The following is a 16,623-nucleotide window of genomic DNA, read 5'->3' on the forward strand; positions in this document are numbered from 1 at the left end:
TACACCCCTTGTTAATACCAGTTAGGCTCTACACCCCTTGTTAATACCAGTTAGGCTCTACACCCCTTGTTAATACCAGTTAGGCTCTACACCCCTTGTTAATACCAGTTAGGCTCTACCACCTACACCCCTTGTTAATACCAGTTAGGCTCTACACCCCTTGTTAATACCAGTTAGGCTCTACACCCCTTGTTAATACCAGTTAGGCTCTACACCCCCAGTTGTTAATACCAGTTAGGCTCTACACCCCTTGTTAATACCAGTTAGGCTCTACACCCCTTGTTAATACCAGTTAGGCTCTACACCCCTTGTTAATACCAGTTAGGCTCTACACCCCTTGTTAATACCAGTTAGGCTCTACACCCCTTGTTAATACCAGTTAGGCTCTACACCCCTTGTTAATACCAGTTAGGCTCTACACCCCTTGTTAATACCAGTTAGGCTCTACACCCCTTGTTAATACCAGTTAGGCTCTACACCCCTTGTTAATACCAGTTAGGCTCTACACCCCTTGTAAAGTGGATTAATGTGCTTAATTTGAAGAAGTTATTTAGCCACTTTAGTTATGATACAAACCTTATCAACATATATATATATATATATATATATGGAGGCTTATGGGCTAGCCTACGTATATATATATATATATATATGGAGGCTTATGGGCTAGCCTACGTGAGGTGTGTGACTATGATTACAAAAAAAGCAACAAAATAACCATTGTTTCTTACACTGGGCCTCATTCACAAGTGATAATATATCATTGATAGGCTAATAGTGTCAGCCATCAGACTATTCTTGATTTAATTTTATCTTTACATATACTAAATAATATTAGTGGGACATTTGTTTTGCGCCTGTATCGAAACAGGGTCAGTGGAAAAAATAAATGTCACCGATACACTTAAATAGCGAATGGAGGACACTTTTCCCCTGGTTCATGTTCATGCCAGCCAGGTTGGCTGTACTCCTGTTGTAAAGAGAAGCAATGTGCTTAATATTAGAAAAGTTGATGAATAAATATAGCAGGCCTAGCCTTTAGAAAGCTGACGAGATCCTCCTCTTTTTAATAGAGGCCATCACTCGGTGTTCTTGTATGATTGCCTAGCCAATAGAGATGTTGAGCAACATGAGCTCATGGGCTCTCATGAAGTGATTGATTAGATTTTCGATCACATTAGCATTGATGTCAGAGTGATTAGAGGGACAATAGAGTGCTGAGTACCAGGCAGTTAGGAAGTTTAGTAGACTACTAATGACCATCAGCAGCATCAGAGCTTGGAGAAGCCTAATTATTATTTGTTTTTACCTTTATGTAACTAGGCAAGTCCGTTAAGAACAAATTCTTATTTTCAATGACGGCCTAGGAACAGTGGGTTAACTGCCTGTTCAGGGGCAGAACGACAGATTTGTACCTTGTCAGCTCAGGGTTTGAACTTGCAACATTCCAGTTACTAGTCCAACACTCTCAACCACTAGGCTACCCTGCCGCCCCAATTACTGTGACTAAACGGTCACGTGGAATTTAACTGCCTTCATGACTCCGCACCGCTGGCGTGGTGGTAATATGGTCACCGCAACAGCCCTAGTCTCACGCAAATATTACCCGATTATCCACGTTGAAATGACCGTAGTGTGTCCCGTGGGAAGTTAAGGAAGGTGTTTACAGTGTTTGCATCCATCAAAGGTATGCAACGCTAGCTCGCTGCCACACACACCCAAATAATAAACTAGTTTGTTGCACACACACACACACACTCAAAAGCATACACACACATTAGCTGCCAGGAAAATATCAATGGCAGTAAGCTAGCTCCCAGAAAGAAACCATTTCTGTCTCCTTTCGTCCTCAGTCCTCACTCTTACACCGGTCTTACGCAATACAATGAATGCTTCATTTGTTTCTTCTTTCTTCCTCATCCCATCATAATGTCATTTCTCTCTCTGTAACTTTCCCAGGTGGGACTTATGTCATTGTTGTAAAACTTGAGAATTTGGGGGAAAATTACCAGAATTCTTCGACCCTCGATGTGCCCTCTCTCTTGGTTCTTACTTACATTTACATTTACATTGAAGTCATTTAGCAGACGCTCTTATCCAGAGCGACTTACAAATTGGTGCATTCACCTTATGACATCCAGTGGAACAGTCACTTTACAATAGTGCATCTAAATCTTAAAGGGGGGTGAGAAGGATTACTTATCCTATCCTAGGTATTCCTTAAAGAGGTGGGGTTTCAGGTGTCTCCGGAAGGTGGTGATTGACTCCGCTGTCCTGGCGTCGTGAGGGAGTTTGTTCCACCATTGGGGGGCCAGAGCAGCGAACAGTTTTGACTGGGCTGAGCGGGAACTGTACTTCCTCAGTGGTAGGGAGGCGAGCAGGCCAGAGGTAACTTTAATGTGAAACTGGGAGAAAAACTATGTTCAGAAAAGCACCACAGAATGCTTACTTTCAAATGGCCATGAAAAGATACTCTAATAAAAAGCACTTACTGCAGACCAAACCAGTCAATGCTTTTGTTGGGTCTCTGTTGTGACATGTAGGTAGATGTAGAGACTCGTTAAAAGTGGTTGCTGTAATTCAATGCAAAAATCTCTCTCTCTCTCTCTCTCTCTCTCTCTCTCTCTCTCTCTGTGTGTCTCTGTGTCTCTGTCTCTCTCTGTGTCTCTGTGTGTCTCTCTGTCTCTCTCTCTCTCTCTCTGTGTCTCTCTGTGTCTCTCTGTGTCTCTGTCTCTCTGTCTCTGTCTCTGTCTCTCTGTCTCTGTCTCTCTCTCTCTGTGTCACCCGTAGTACTTGTGAGCTGTGAAATTAAATTTGTCTTGAAGGACAGTATATAGTCAATCAATCTCTCCCCTAGAAAACATTTAGAGTTATTGTCAGCTTTCTCCTAATGGCCCATTCCCACACACTTGTTCTGTTTTACACAATACTCAACCACCTGGCATTCTTCATCCATTCCTTCCTCCTACTCTCACTCGTGATGTCATCTGAGGTGATGTCATCTGAGGTGATGTCATCTGAGGTGATGTCATCTGAGGTGATGTCATCTGAGGTGATGTCATCTGAGGTGATGTCATCTGAGGTGATGTATAGTACTGTATGTATGAGTGGGCCAGGACTGCCTGTTATCTGAGGTGATGTTTGTACTGTATGTATGAGTGGGCCAGGACTGCCTGTTATCTGAGGTGATGTATAGTACTGTATGTATGAGTGGGCCAGGACTGCCTGTTATCTGAGGTGATGTATAGTACTGTATGTATGAGTGGGCCAGGACTGCCTGTTATCTGAGGTGATGTTTGGTACTGTAAGCCAGGACTGCCTGTTATCTGAGGTGATGTTTGGTACTGTAAGCCAGGACTGCCTGTTATCTGAGGTGATGTTTGGTACTGTAAGCCAGGACTGCCTGTTATCTGAGGTGATGTTTGGTACTGTAAGCCAGGACTGCCTGTTATCTGAGGTGATGTTTGGTACTGTAAGCCAGGACTGCCTGTTATCTGAGGTGATGTTTGGTACTGTAAGCCAGGACTGCCTGTTATCTGAGGTGATGTATAGTACTGTATGTATGAGTGGGCCAGGACTGCCTGTTATCTGAGGTGATGTTTGGTACTGTATGTATGAGTGGGCCAGGACTGTCTGTTATCTGAGGTGATGTTTGGTACTGTATGTATGAGTGGGCCAGGACTGCCTGTTATCTGAGGTGATGTTTGGTACTGTATGTATGAGTGGGCCAGGACTGCCTGTTATCTGAGGTGATGTATAGTACTGTATGTATGAGTGGGCCAGGACTGCCTGTTATCTGAGGTGATGTTTGGTACTGTATGTATGAGTGGGCCAGGACTGCCTGTTATCTGAGGTGATGTATAGTACTGTATGTATGAGTGGGCCAGGACTGCCTGTTATCTGAGGTGATGTTTGGTACTGTAAGCCAGGACTGCCTGTTATCTGAGGTGATGTTTGGTACTGTAAGCCAGGACTGCCTGTTATCTGAGGTGATGTTTGGTACTGTAAGCCAGGACTGCCTGTATGTTGCAAAGCAAATTTCCCTATATTTGCCTCATTTATTAATTCATTCATAATTTCTTCCCCATACTCTTTCATTTCTGACTTCTCTCTGTCTCTCTCTCTCTCTCTCTCTCTCTCTCTCTCTCTCTCTCTCTCTCTCTGTCTCTCTCCCTCTACCTCCCTCTCTAATACCCCTCTCTCCCTGTGTCTCTCTCCCTAATACCTCCCTCTCTAATACCCCTCTCTCCCTGTGTCTCTCTCCCTAATACCTCCCTCTCTGTCTCCCGTAGTGCCCAGACTCGCGACACCTGGATGGGTTATCTAAGCAGCTGGACTGGGATGTGAGGAAGATCCAGAGATGGTTCAGACACAGACGCAACCAGGACAAACCCAGCATACTCACCAAGTTCTGTGAGAGCATGTAGGTTATCAAACCCAGCATACTCACCAAGTTATGTGAGAGCATGTAGGTTATCAAACCCAGCATACTCACCAAGTTCTGTGAGAGCATGTAGGTTATCAAACCCAGCATACTCACCAAGTTCTGTGAGAGCATGTAGGTTATCAAACCCAGCATACTCACCAAGTTCTGTGAGAGCATGTAGGTTATCAAACCCAGCATACTCACCAAGTTCTGTGAGAGCATGTAGGTTATCAAACCCAGCATACTCACCAAGTTCTGTGAGAGCATGTAGGTTATCAAACCCAGCATACTCACCAAGTTCTGTGAGAGCATGTAGGTTATCAAACCCAGCATACTCACCAAGTTCTGTGAGAGCATGTAGGTTATCAAACCCAGCATACTCACCAAGTTCTGTGAGAGCATGTAGGTTATCAAACCCAGCATACTCACCAAGTTCTGTGAGAGCATGTAGGTTATCAAACCCAGCATACTCACCAAGTTCTGTGAGTGCATGTAGGTTATCAAACCCAGCATACTCACCAAGTTCTGTGAGTGCATGTAGGTTATCAAACCCAGCATACTCACCAAGTTCTGTGAGTGCATGTAGGTTATCAAACCCAGTATAGAACATGTAGGTTATTAAACCCAGTATAGAACATGCAGGTTATCAAACCCAGTACAGAACATGCAGGTTATCAAACCCAGTACAGAACATGTAGGGTCATATCATAGACTATAACATCTAGTCTAGATCGATGGTGCTTATCGACTAATAAGCTTGCCCTTGACCTCTGTGAGATTGTGCACACATTGGTTTGTGGTGTGTGTGTGTGTGTGTGTGTGTGTGTGTGTGTGTGTGTGTGTGTGTGTGTGTGTGTGTGTGTGTGTGTGTGTGTGTGTGTGTGTGTGTGTGTGTGTGTGTGTGTGTGTGTGTGTGTGTGTGTGTGTGTGTGTGTGTGTGTGTGTGTGTGTGTGTAGTGTGATATGCTCTGATTTGTGCTCCTGTCATTAGTCCTAGCTTGGTTGCATCACTGTCTACATGGTTGATCAGGGTCTATATAGTGCATCGAAGGTTAGAGACTGACACACCCATTATTTTGCCAGACACTTTTTCCCAGGTGTCTGACCACACCTCTTGTCATCTATTTTCAGGTGGAGGCTTATATTTTATCTGTTCATGTTTACCTATGGGATCTGCTTTCTGTGGAAGGTGAGATATTCTGGTGCCTGTGTTGTGCGTGTGTGTGTGTGTGTGTGTGTATTTACATGATTGCTGTGTGCTGAATTGAGACTGATTGTGTTGGTCTTTGTTTACAGTGCCCATGGATGTGGGATACACACCACTGCTGGTACAACTACCCCTACCAGGTGACGTTAACCAGCATCTTTATTTGGTTGGATGTATTTTGGAATTACAAAGAGTACTTCTTTTTTTTATTTTGTACATTTCCTGGCAAGGAATACTGCTAAGGGCAGCAGGTAGTCTAGTGGTTAGAGTGTAGAGGCAGGGTAACCTAGTGGTTAGAGTGTAGAGGCGGCAGGGTAACCTAGTGGTTAGAGTGTAGAGGCGGCAGGGTAACCTAGTGGTTAGAGTGTAGAGGCGGCAGGGTAACCTAGTGGTTAGAGTGTAGAGGCGGCAGGGTAACCTAGTGGTTAGAGTGTAGAGGCGGCAGGGTAACCTAGTGGTTAGAGTGTAGAGACGGCAGGCCAGGTATTAACATAAACCCTGTCTGTCTTGGTCTCTGTTGCTATCTAACAGGTCCTGACTCCAGGCCAGGTATTAACACAAACCCTGTCTGTCTTGGTCCCTGTTGGTATCTAACAGGTCCTGACTCCAGGCCAGGTATTAACATAAACCCTGTCTGTCTTGGTCTCTGTTGGTATCTAACAGGTCCTGACTCCAGGCCAGGTATTAACATAAACCCTGTCTGTCTTGGTCCCTGTTGGTATCTAACAGGTCCTGACTCCAGGCCAGGTATTAACATAAACCCTGTCTGTCTTGGTCTCTGTTGGTATCTAACAGGTCCTGACTCCAGGCCAGGTATTAACATAAACCCTGTCTGTCTTGGTCCCTGTTGGTATCTAACAGGTCCTGACTCCAGGCCAGGTATTAACATAAACCCTGTCTGTCTTGGTCTCTGTTGGTATCTAACAGGTCCTGACTCCAGGCCAGGTATTAACATAAACCCTGTCTGTCTTGGTCCCTGTTGGTATCTAACAGGTCCTGACTCCAGGCCAGGTATTAACATAAACCCTGTCTGTCTTGGTCTCTGTTGGTATCTAACAGGTCCTGACTCCAGGCCAGGTATTAACATAAACCCTGTCTGTCTTGGTGTCTAACAGGTCCTGACTCCAGGCCTGTACCACTACTACGTGACTGAGCTGGGCTTCTACTGGTCTCTCATGTTCTCTCAGTTTACTGACATCAAACGCAAGGTGAGACGAAAGACAGGTAACAGATGCTGTCTGTCTGATGGGAACACGCACACACAGAGCTGCTCCTTGTAGGGACGACAACGATATAGATAAGTTACTAACTAACTAAGATATTTCTTTCTGTTGTGATTTACAGAGTCAAGTATAGGAATGTCCTTGACTCCACTGGTTTAGAGCAGTATAGCATGGCTCATTATGAAAGGTCACATGGGTTCTGCTCAGAAATGTGGTTTGTTTCCATGGTTCCTGCACAAGGGGACAGGATTTACAGTCATGTGATCGCGGGATAGAATATCCCGGTCCTTAATAGAATGATTGAGATTCCTTTCATGGGTTCCATAGAGTCGAGGAAATCAGTCTGCGTTTGGATAAATCTTAAGAAAACTATGTTGGAGTTTGTAAAACCTGAGATGAAGATTTGTTTTTTCTCCAAAGTGGGCCATTGTTTTTTGGTATGCTCGAGTATAGACGAATCGGGGAGGAGTTCTAGAAACCAAACAGTCGCTCTCTGTTTCTCAGCCTTATTGAATGATCTCAGTAATTCTTTGCCTTTTGATGTGCTCAGGAAGGAAGCAGTCGTTTTCAATTTAACCAGGAAATGCCAGATACGTTTCACTCATATCATCCTGCCTCCATTTTATGGACCAAACGTAAATGCAGCGTCATCATTAACATAAACTCTGCAAAGAATAGAAACACCCCTTTTTCAGGACCCTGTCTTTCAAAGATCATTTGTAAAAATCAAAATAACTTCACAGATCTTCATTGTAAAAGGTTTAAACACTGTTTCCCATGCTTGTTCAATGAACCATAAACAATGAATGAACGTGCACCTGTGGTACGGTCGTTAAGTCACTAACAGGTAGGCAATGAAGGGCACAGTTATGAACTTAGGACACTAAAGAGGCCTTTCCACCGACACAGGGTCCCTGCTCATCTGTGTGAACATGCCTTAGGCATGCTGCAAGGAGGCATGAGGACTGCAGATGTGGCTAGGGCAATAAATTGCAATGTCCGTACTGTGAGACGCCTAGACAGCGCTACAGGGAGACAGAATGGACAGCTGATTGTCCTCGCAGTGGCAGACCACGTGTAACAACACCTGCACAGGATCGGTACATCCGAACATCACACCTGCGGGACAGGTACAGGATGGCAACAACAACTGCCCGAGTTAAACCAGGAACACACAATCCCTCCATCAGTGCTCAGACTGTCCGCAATAGGCTGAGTGAGGCTGGACTGAGGGCTTGTAGGCCTGTTGTAAGGCAGGTCCTCACCAGATATCACCAGCAACAACGTTGCCTATGAGCACAAACCCACCGTCGCTGGACCAGACAGTACAGGCAAAAAGTGCTCTTCTCTGACAAGTCTCGGTTTTATGTTTATTGTCGAAGGAATGAGCGTTACACCGAGGCCTGTACTCTGGAGCGGGATCGAGGTGGAGGGTCCGTCATGGTCTGGGGCGGTGTGTCACAGCATCATCGGACTGAGCTTGTCATTGCAGGCAATCTCAACACGTTGCATTACTGGGAAGACATCCTCCTCCCTCATGTGGTACCCTTCCTGCAGGCTCATCCTGACATGACCCTCCAGCATGACAATACCACCAGCCATACTGCTCGTTCTGTGCATGTCTTCCTGCAAGGCAGGAATGTCAGTGTTCTGCCATGGCCAGTGAAGAGCCCGGATCTCAATCCCATTGAGCACGTTTGGGACCTGTTGGATCGCAGGGTGAGGGCTAGGGCCATTCCCCCCAGAAATATCCTGGAACTTGCAGGTACCTTGGTGGAAGAGTGGGGTAACATCTCACAGCAAGAACTGGCAAATCTGGTGCAGTCCATGAGGAGGAGATGCACTGCAGTACTTAATGCAGCTGGTGGCCACACCAGATACTGACTGTTACTTTGACCCCCCCCCCCTTTGTTCAGGGACACAATATTCAATTTCTGTTAGTCACATGTCTGTGGAACTTGTTTAGTTTATGTCTCAGTTGTTGAATCTTATGTTCATAGAAATATTTACACATGATAAGTTTGCTGAATATAAATCCATTTGACAGTGAGAGGATGTTTATTTTTTGCTGAGTTTATTTGCCTGGAGAGGGGGGTGTGCTTTAGTCACAGACGACTTCTACAGTTTGTCTGGTCGCTGTCGGTCTGTCAGTTTGTCTGGTCGTTGTAACTGTCAGTTTGTCTGGTCATTGTAACTGTCAGTTTGTCTGGTCGTTGTAACTGTCAGTTTGTCTGGTCATTATAACTGTCAGTTTGTCTGGTCATTGTCAGTTTGTCTGGTCATTGTAACTGTCCGTTTGTCTGGTCATTGTAACTGTCAGTTTGTCTGGTCATTGTAACTGTCAGTTTGTCTGGTCATTGTCAGTTTGTCTAGTCATTATAACTGTCAGTTTGTCTGGTCATTGTAACTGTCAGTTTGTCTGGTCATTGTAACTGTCAGTTTGTCTGGTCATTGTAACTGTCAGTTTGTCTGGTCATTGTAACTGTCAGTTTGTCTGGTCATTATAACTGTCAGTTTGTCTGGTCATTGTAACTGTCAGTTTGTCTGGTCATTGTCAGTTTGTCTGGTCATTATAACTGTCAGTTTGTCTGGTCATTGTAACTGTCAGTTTGTCGAGTCATTATAACTGTCAGTTTGTCGAGTCATTATAACTGTCAGTTTGTCGAGTCATTATAACTGTCAGTTTGTCTGGTCATTATAACTGTCAGTTTGTCTGGTCATTGTAACTGTCAGTTTGTCTGGTCATTGTAACTGTCAGTTTGTCTGGTCATTGTAACTGTCAGTTTGTCTAGTCATTGTAACTGTCAGTTTGTCTAGTCATTGTAACTGTCAGTTTGTCTGGTCATTATAACTGTCAGTTTGTCTGGTCATTGTAACTGTCAGTTTGTCTGGTCATTGTAACTGTCAGTTTGTCTGGTCATTGTAACTGTCCGTTTGTCTGGTCATTGTAACTGTCAGTTTGTCTGGTCATTGTAACTGTCAGTTTGTCTGGTCATTGTCAGTTTGTCTAGTCATTGTAACTGTCAGTTTGTCTAGTCATTGTAACTGTCAGTTTGTCTAGTCATTGTAACTGTCAGTTTGTCTGGTCATTGTAACTGTCAGTTTGTCTGGTCATTGTCAGTTTGTCTGGTCATTGTAACTGTCAGTTTGTCTGGTCATTGTAACTGTCAGTTTGTCTGGTCATTGTAACTGTCAGTTTGTCTGGTCATTGTAACTGTCCGTTTGTCTGGTCATTGTAACTGTCAGTTTGTCTGGTCATTGTCAGTTTGTCTGGTCATTGTCAGTTTGTCTGGTCATTGTCAGTTTGTCTGGTCATTGTAACTGTCAGTTTGTCTGGTCATTGTCAGTTTGTCTGGTCATTGTCAGTTTGTCTGGTCATTGTCAGTTTGTCTGGTCATTGTCAGTTTGTCTGGTCATTGTCAGTTTGTCTGGTCATTGTCAGTTTGTCTGGTCATTGTCAGTTTGTCTGGTCATTGTAACTGTCAGTTTGTCTGGTCATTGTAACTGTCAGTTTGTCTGGTCATTGTCAGTTTGTCTGGTCATTGTCAGTTTGTCTGGTCATTGTAACTGTCAGTTTGTCTGGTCATTGTAACTGTCAGTTTGTCTGGTCATTGTCAGTTTGTCTGGTCATTGTAACTGTCAGTTTGTCTGGTCATTGTCAGTTTGTCTGGTCATTGTAACTGTCAGTTTGTCTGGTCATTGTCACTGTCAGTTTGTCTGGTCATTGTCAGTTTGTCTGGTCATTGTCAGTTTGTCTGGTCATTGTAACTGTCAGTTTGTCTGGTCATTATAACTGTCAGTTTGTCTGGTCATTATAACTGTCTGTAGTAGAGTAGATAATGTGTCTTACTGTTACTGTAGTAGAGTAGATAGTGTCTTACTGTTACTGTAGTAGAGTAGATAATGTGTCTTACTGTTACTGTAGTAGAGTAGATAATGTGTCTTACTGTAGTAGAGTAGATAATGTGTCTTACTGTAGTAGAGTAGATAATGTGTCTTACTGTAGTAGAGTAGATAATGTGTCTTACTGTAGTAGAGTAGATAATGTGAGGTTACACAACTCCTAGTTTCCTCTACAAAGGAACAAACCCTCACATACATGGAAAGGAGAGTCGTCTCCAGATGCCACACTTCAAAGTCTTAATTTTCGCTCGGTTATTGATTTTCACATCGAACGTGAGAAAACACGTTTACGAACACGTAAATGAGGAAGTCATAAAGGTTATTGAGCAGAGTTACTGTATGGAGCTGCTGTAAATGAAATCTGCCCTTACCAACGCAACAAATAAATGACATTTATTTTCAAATCACATGTATTTATAAAGCCCTTCGTACATCAGCTGATATCTCAAAGTGCTGTACAGAAACCCAGCCTAAAACCCCAAACAGCAAGCAATGCAGGTGTAGAAGCACGGTGGCTAGGAAAAACTCCCTGGAAAGGCCAGAACCTAGGAAGAAACCTAGAGAGGAACCAGGCTATGTGGGGTGGCCAGTCCTCTTCTGGCTGTGCCGGGTAGAGATTATAACAGAACATGGCCAAGATGTTCAAACGTTCATAAATTACCAGCATGGTCCAATAATCAAATAAATGCATATCTGTATACAATATCTGTGATTATATATAATATAATAATATTATTATTATTATTATATATGAAAACAAACCTTCTCATGGTTCCTTGTTGAATTGCAGGACTTCCCCATCATGTTCATTCATCACCTAGCAACAGTGAGCCTGATCAGTTTTTCCTACGCTAACAACATGCTACGTGTCGGGAGCCTGGTGATGTGTGTCCACGACGCATCAGACTTCCTACTGGAGGTGAGTGTGGACACACACACATTAGCATACTACTCTGAGGAATACATTCTCAGTGATATTCTAGTGTAGATAATGGAATATATGTAACGGATGTGAAACGGCTAGCTTAGTTAGCGGTGTGCGCTAAATAGCGTTTCAATCGGTGACGTCACTTGCTCTGAGACCTTGCAGTAGTAGTTCCTCTTGCTCTGCAAGGGCCGCGTTTTTTTGTGGAGCGATGGGTAACGATGCTTCGTGGGTGACTGTTGTTGCTGTGTGCAGAGGGTCCCTGGTTCGCGCCCGGGTATGGGCGAGGGGACGGTCTAAAGTTATACTGTTACATATACATCAAAGTACAGTACATGTATTCTTTGAAGAAGGAACTTGTAGAACATGGAACGTACAATATGACAGTATATCAATGTTTACCTTCTCTCCTTCTTCAGGCAGCCAAACTGACCAACTACGCCAAGTACCAGCGCCTGTGTGACTTCCTGTTCGTTCTGTTTGCAGTAGTCTTCTTCATCACAAGGCTTGTCCTCTACCCTCTATGGTTAGTGACTGTATGGTTGTCCTCTACACTGGGGTGTCCTCTAGACTGTATGGTGTCCTCTAGACTGGGGTGTCCTCTAGACTGTATGGTGTCCTCTAGACTGTATGGTGTCCTCTAGACTGTATGGTGTCCTCTACACTGGGGTGTCCTCTAGACTGTATGGTGTCCTCTAGACTGTGGTTGTCCTCTACACTGGGGTGTCCTCTAGACTGTATGGTGTCCTCTACACTGGGGTGTCCTCTAGAATGTGTGGTGTCCTCTAGACTGGGGTGTCCTCTAGACTGGGGTGTCCTCTAGACTGGGGTGTCCTCTAGAATGTGTGGTTGTCCTCTAGACTGGGGTGTCCTCTAGACTGGGGTGTCCTCTAGAATGTGTGGTTGTCCTCTAGAATGTGTGGTTGTCCTCTAGAATGTGTGGTTGTCCTCTAGACTGGGGTGTCCTCTACACTGGGGTGTCCTCTAGACTGTATGGTGTCCTCTAGACTGTATGGTGTCCTCTAGACTGTATGGTGTCCTCTAGACTGGGGTGTCCTCTAGACTGGGGTGTCCTCTAGACTGGGGTGTATTCATTTGGAATTAAACGAAGTAAATGGGCCGAAACAGGAAGCCACTTAACTGAATTTGTCCAATAAGTAACTTTTGGTTTTGTTGGGAAACTTCTTAAGTTGAAAACATTTTGCTACAGTTTTCACTAACGAAACATCCCAGTTATCTGTCTACCTTCTTTCTATGGTTAGTGTCTGTCTGTCTGTCTGTCTGTCTGTCTGTCTGTCTGTCTGTCTGTCTGTCTGTCTGTCTGTCTGTCTGTCTGTCTGTCTGTCTGTCTGTCTGTCTGTCTGTCTGTCTGTCTGTCTGTCTGTCTGTCTGTCTGTCTGTCTGTCTGTCTGTCTGTCTGTCTGTCTGTCTGTCTGTCTGTCTGTCTGTCTGTCTGTCTGTCTGTCTGTCTGTCTGTCTGTCTGTCTGTCTGTCTGTCTGTCTGTCTGTCTGTCTGTCTGTCTGTCTGTCGCTTGGGAAACAGGTCTTGTTCTGACCTCAATGAGACTTCCTGGTTAAGTAAAGGTTAAATAACATTCAGCAGAGCTACTTAACCTCTGTGGTTAGTTATTGACACTACTCTAAGTATGCATCCCTATCCACTATTCCAGAGCCCAAAGTGCCCCTGGTCAACAATAGTGCACTACTTAGAGAAGAGGGCACCATTTGGGACGCGGAACCATCTGTGATTTTAGTATGGATAGAAGCAGCTCTACGGGACGACCGACAGTCGAGGGCCAGGTCTATGATGGGCAGTGGAGGTAACCTCCTGAGCTGCTATAATCAGCGTCCCAAATGACACCCTATTCCTTACGTAGTACACTACTTTAAACCCTATTCCCTACGTAGTGCACTACTTTAGACCAGAGTCCTATAAAACCCTATTCCATACATAGTACACTACTTTAAACCCTATTCCCTACGTAGTGCACTACTTTAGACCAGAGCCCTATAAAACCCTATTCCATACATAGTACACTACTTTAAACCCTATTCCCTACGTAGTGCACTACTTTAGACCAGAGCCCTATAGAACCCTATTCCATACATAGTACAATACTTTAGACCATATTCTCTACATAGTGCACTACTTTAGACCAGAGCCCTATACAACCCTATTCCCTATATAGTGCATGACTTTAGGCCAGAGCCCTATGGCACCCTATTCCCTATATAGTACACTATTTTAGACCAGAGCCCTATACAACCCTATTCCCTATATAGTGCATGACTTTAGGCCAGAGCTCTATGGCACCCTATTCCCTATATAGTACACTATTTTAGACCAGAGCCCTATACAACCCTATTCCCTACATAGTACACTACTTTAGACCATATTCTCTACATAGTACACTACTTTAGACCATATTCTCTACAAAGTGCACTACTTTAGACCAGAGCCCTAGGGCACCCTATTCCCTATATAGTACACTACTTTAGACCATATTCTCTACATAGTACACTACTTTAGACCATATTCTCTACAAAGTGCACTACTTTAGACCAGAGCCCTATGGCACCCTATTCCCTATATAGTACACTACTTTAGATCAGAGCCCTATAGGCCCTTGTCAAGAAAGTAGTACACTGTAGTTTATATAGGGCAGGGTTCCCCAATTGCATTGAGCCTCGGGACATATTTTCTATTGAGCAGATAGTCTGGGAGCCGGAACATATGAAACATTTATACGCTGAAAATCTATTGAACATAGTTACATAGTTATAGAACAATTATACGCTGAAAATCCAAAACAAATATGGTATTAGACAAATAATTTCAAACCTTGATTACATTTACCTCTATTATTTAAACCTCTACATTGGGGTGTCTAGAGGACACCCTCTAAACCACATTACATTTACCTCTATTATTTAAACCTCTACACTGGGGTGTCTAGAGGACACCCTCTAAACCACATTACATTTACCTCTATTATTTAAACCTCTACACTGGGGTGTCTAGAGGACACCCTCTAAACCACATTACATTTACCTCTATTATTTAAACCTCTACACTGGGGTGTCTAGAGGACACCCTCTAAACCACATTACATTTACCTCTATTATTTAAACCTCTACACTGGGGTGTCTAGAGGACACCCTCTAAACCACATTACATTTACCTCTATTATTTAAACCTCTACACTGGGGTGTCTAGAGGACACCCTCTAAACCACATTACATTTACCTCTATTATTTAAACCTCTACACTGGGGTGTCTAGAGGACACCCTCTAAACCACATTACATTTACCTCTATTATTTAAACCTCTACACTGGGGTGTCTAGAGGACACCCTCTAAACCACATTACATTTACCTCTATTATTTAAACCTCTACACTGGGGTGTCTAGAGGACACCCTCTAAACCACATTACATTTACCTCTATTATTTCGGGGGAATAATTGGGAACAGAATTCCTATCCAACTCAAGCTAATTGTTTACCCCCCCATACCCAACGTAAAACATATTTTTACATGACCCTCCCCTTGTACTCCAAAATAAATTGCACACCCCCCCTCATGGAATTAACTCAAAAGTTCACAAATAACAATAACTGTGTTTATAAACGTGGATATGGACTTTGACATTTTCAGCATGCTTTTGTGGCACAGTCGATGCCACGCAAGGGCTACGGGCCAGGGTTGAAGGTTCACCGATCACCACAGACTACCTTTCCTGTTTCACTAGACCTACACTACAATCAGTGCTGTCTGTAGACAATAATCAGCTAGGGGGGAAATTATATTTAACATTTTGATGCCATATTTATCATTATATAAAGTATAATATATTATCTACCTGTTGTATTCGGCGCAAGTGACTAATATGATTTGATTTATTGATATAATAACCAATAAATGGAAGTAAAGTTGAGTCACGTGATGATATGTTGTGAGTTCCTCCCACTTTGACTCGTCAGGAAAGCATTTAAGCTTTGATGAAGTAGGCTACAGTGACATGATGATTGATGCTTGGCTGCCTTTTGAGAAATACAGTATAAAAGCTCAACTGGGTACCACACGGCCAGGTCTCGGGACTTCCTCCCTATAGGCTGTCTCGTTGTTTTCGGTGATCAGGCCGATCAGGCCTGTGTCATCGGGCAAATTTAATGATGGTGTCGGAGTCGTGCCTGGCCATGCAGTCATGAGTGAGCAGGGAGTACAAGAGGGACTGAGCACGCACCCCTGAGGGGCCCCTGTGTTGAGGATCAGCGTGGCAGATGTGTTGTTACCTAATCTTACCACCTGGGGGCAGCCCAGTATCCATTTGCAGAGGGAGGTGTTTAGTCCCAGGGTCCTTAGCTTATTGATGGTGGCACTATGGTGTTGAACACTGAGCTGTAGTCAATAAATAGCATTCTCACATAGGTGTTCCTTTTGTCCAGGTGGGAAAGGGCAGTGTGGAGTGCGATTGAGGTGGTGGTGTTGTAGGCTAGTCCAGGTAGGAGAATTGTATTGTCCATCAACAAGGGAGCTTTTTTGCGCTGCGTGTTCACTGTTCTTTCATGTACCATGATGCACCTGGCTTCTTCTGCTTCCTATCAACTATGTCCTATGTCCTATTTGTTATTGTGGATTCATATTGAAGATTGATGCAGCTTTGCTGTGTGGTGTTGGATTCTAAACTTTATACATTGAGATATTAAAGACATGATAGACCAGACGCATAGTATATAAAGGAGTGAGATCTGTAGAAAGACAGAGTGGCTGTGGAATGTACTGGGTGGACGGGAGGAGAGCACAGGATTGGTTTAGGGGGAGCGGATGGACATCTGTTGATTAGGTGAAGGAGGGGTTGAGGTCAGGAGGTCAGGTCAGATCCCCTGAAGGGTGAAATAAGGGTTTATTATCCTATTACCCTCTTCCTGTGGAACCA

At 43.9% G+C, this 16,623-nt stretch overlaps 1 protein-coding gene across 1 annotated transcript in view; it reads left to right on the forward strand.

Annotated features, from left to right (window-relative positions):
• LOC124003996 (ceramide synthase 5-like) overlaps positions 1-16,623 on the forward strand; it is a 38,732-nt gene that overhangs the window by 16,309 nt on the left and 5,800 nt on the right. Inside the window, exons 3-8 of the mRNA XM_046312712.1 lie at positions 4,293-4,423; positions 5,558-5,615; positions 5,723-5,773; positions 6,749-6,841; positions 11,550-11,678; positions 12,104-12,210. Coding sequence (XP_046168668.1) covers positions 4,293-4,423; positions 5,558-5,615; positions 5,723-5,773; positions 6,749-6,841; positions 11,550-11,678; positions 12,104-12,210 — 569 coding nt within the window. The remainder of the gene's footprint in view (positions 1-4,292; positions 4,424-5,557; positions 5,616-5,722; positions 5,774-6,748; positions 6,842-11,549; positions 11,679-12,103; positions 12,211-16,623) is intronic.

The sequence above is a fragment of the Oncorhynchus gorbuscha genome, linkage group LG18, assembly GCF_021184085.1.
Source record: "Oncorhynchus gorbuscha isolate QuinsamMale2020 ecotype Even-year linkage group LG18, OgorEven_v1.0, whole genome shotgun sequence".
NCBI lineage: Eukaryota > Metazoa > Chordata > Actinopteri > Salmoniformes > Salmonidae > Oncorhynchus > Oncorhynchus gorbuscha.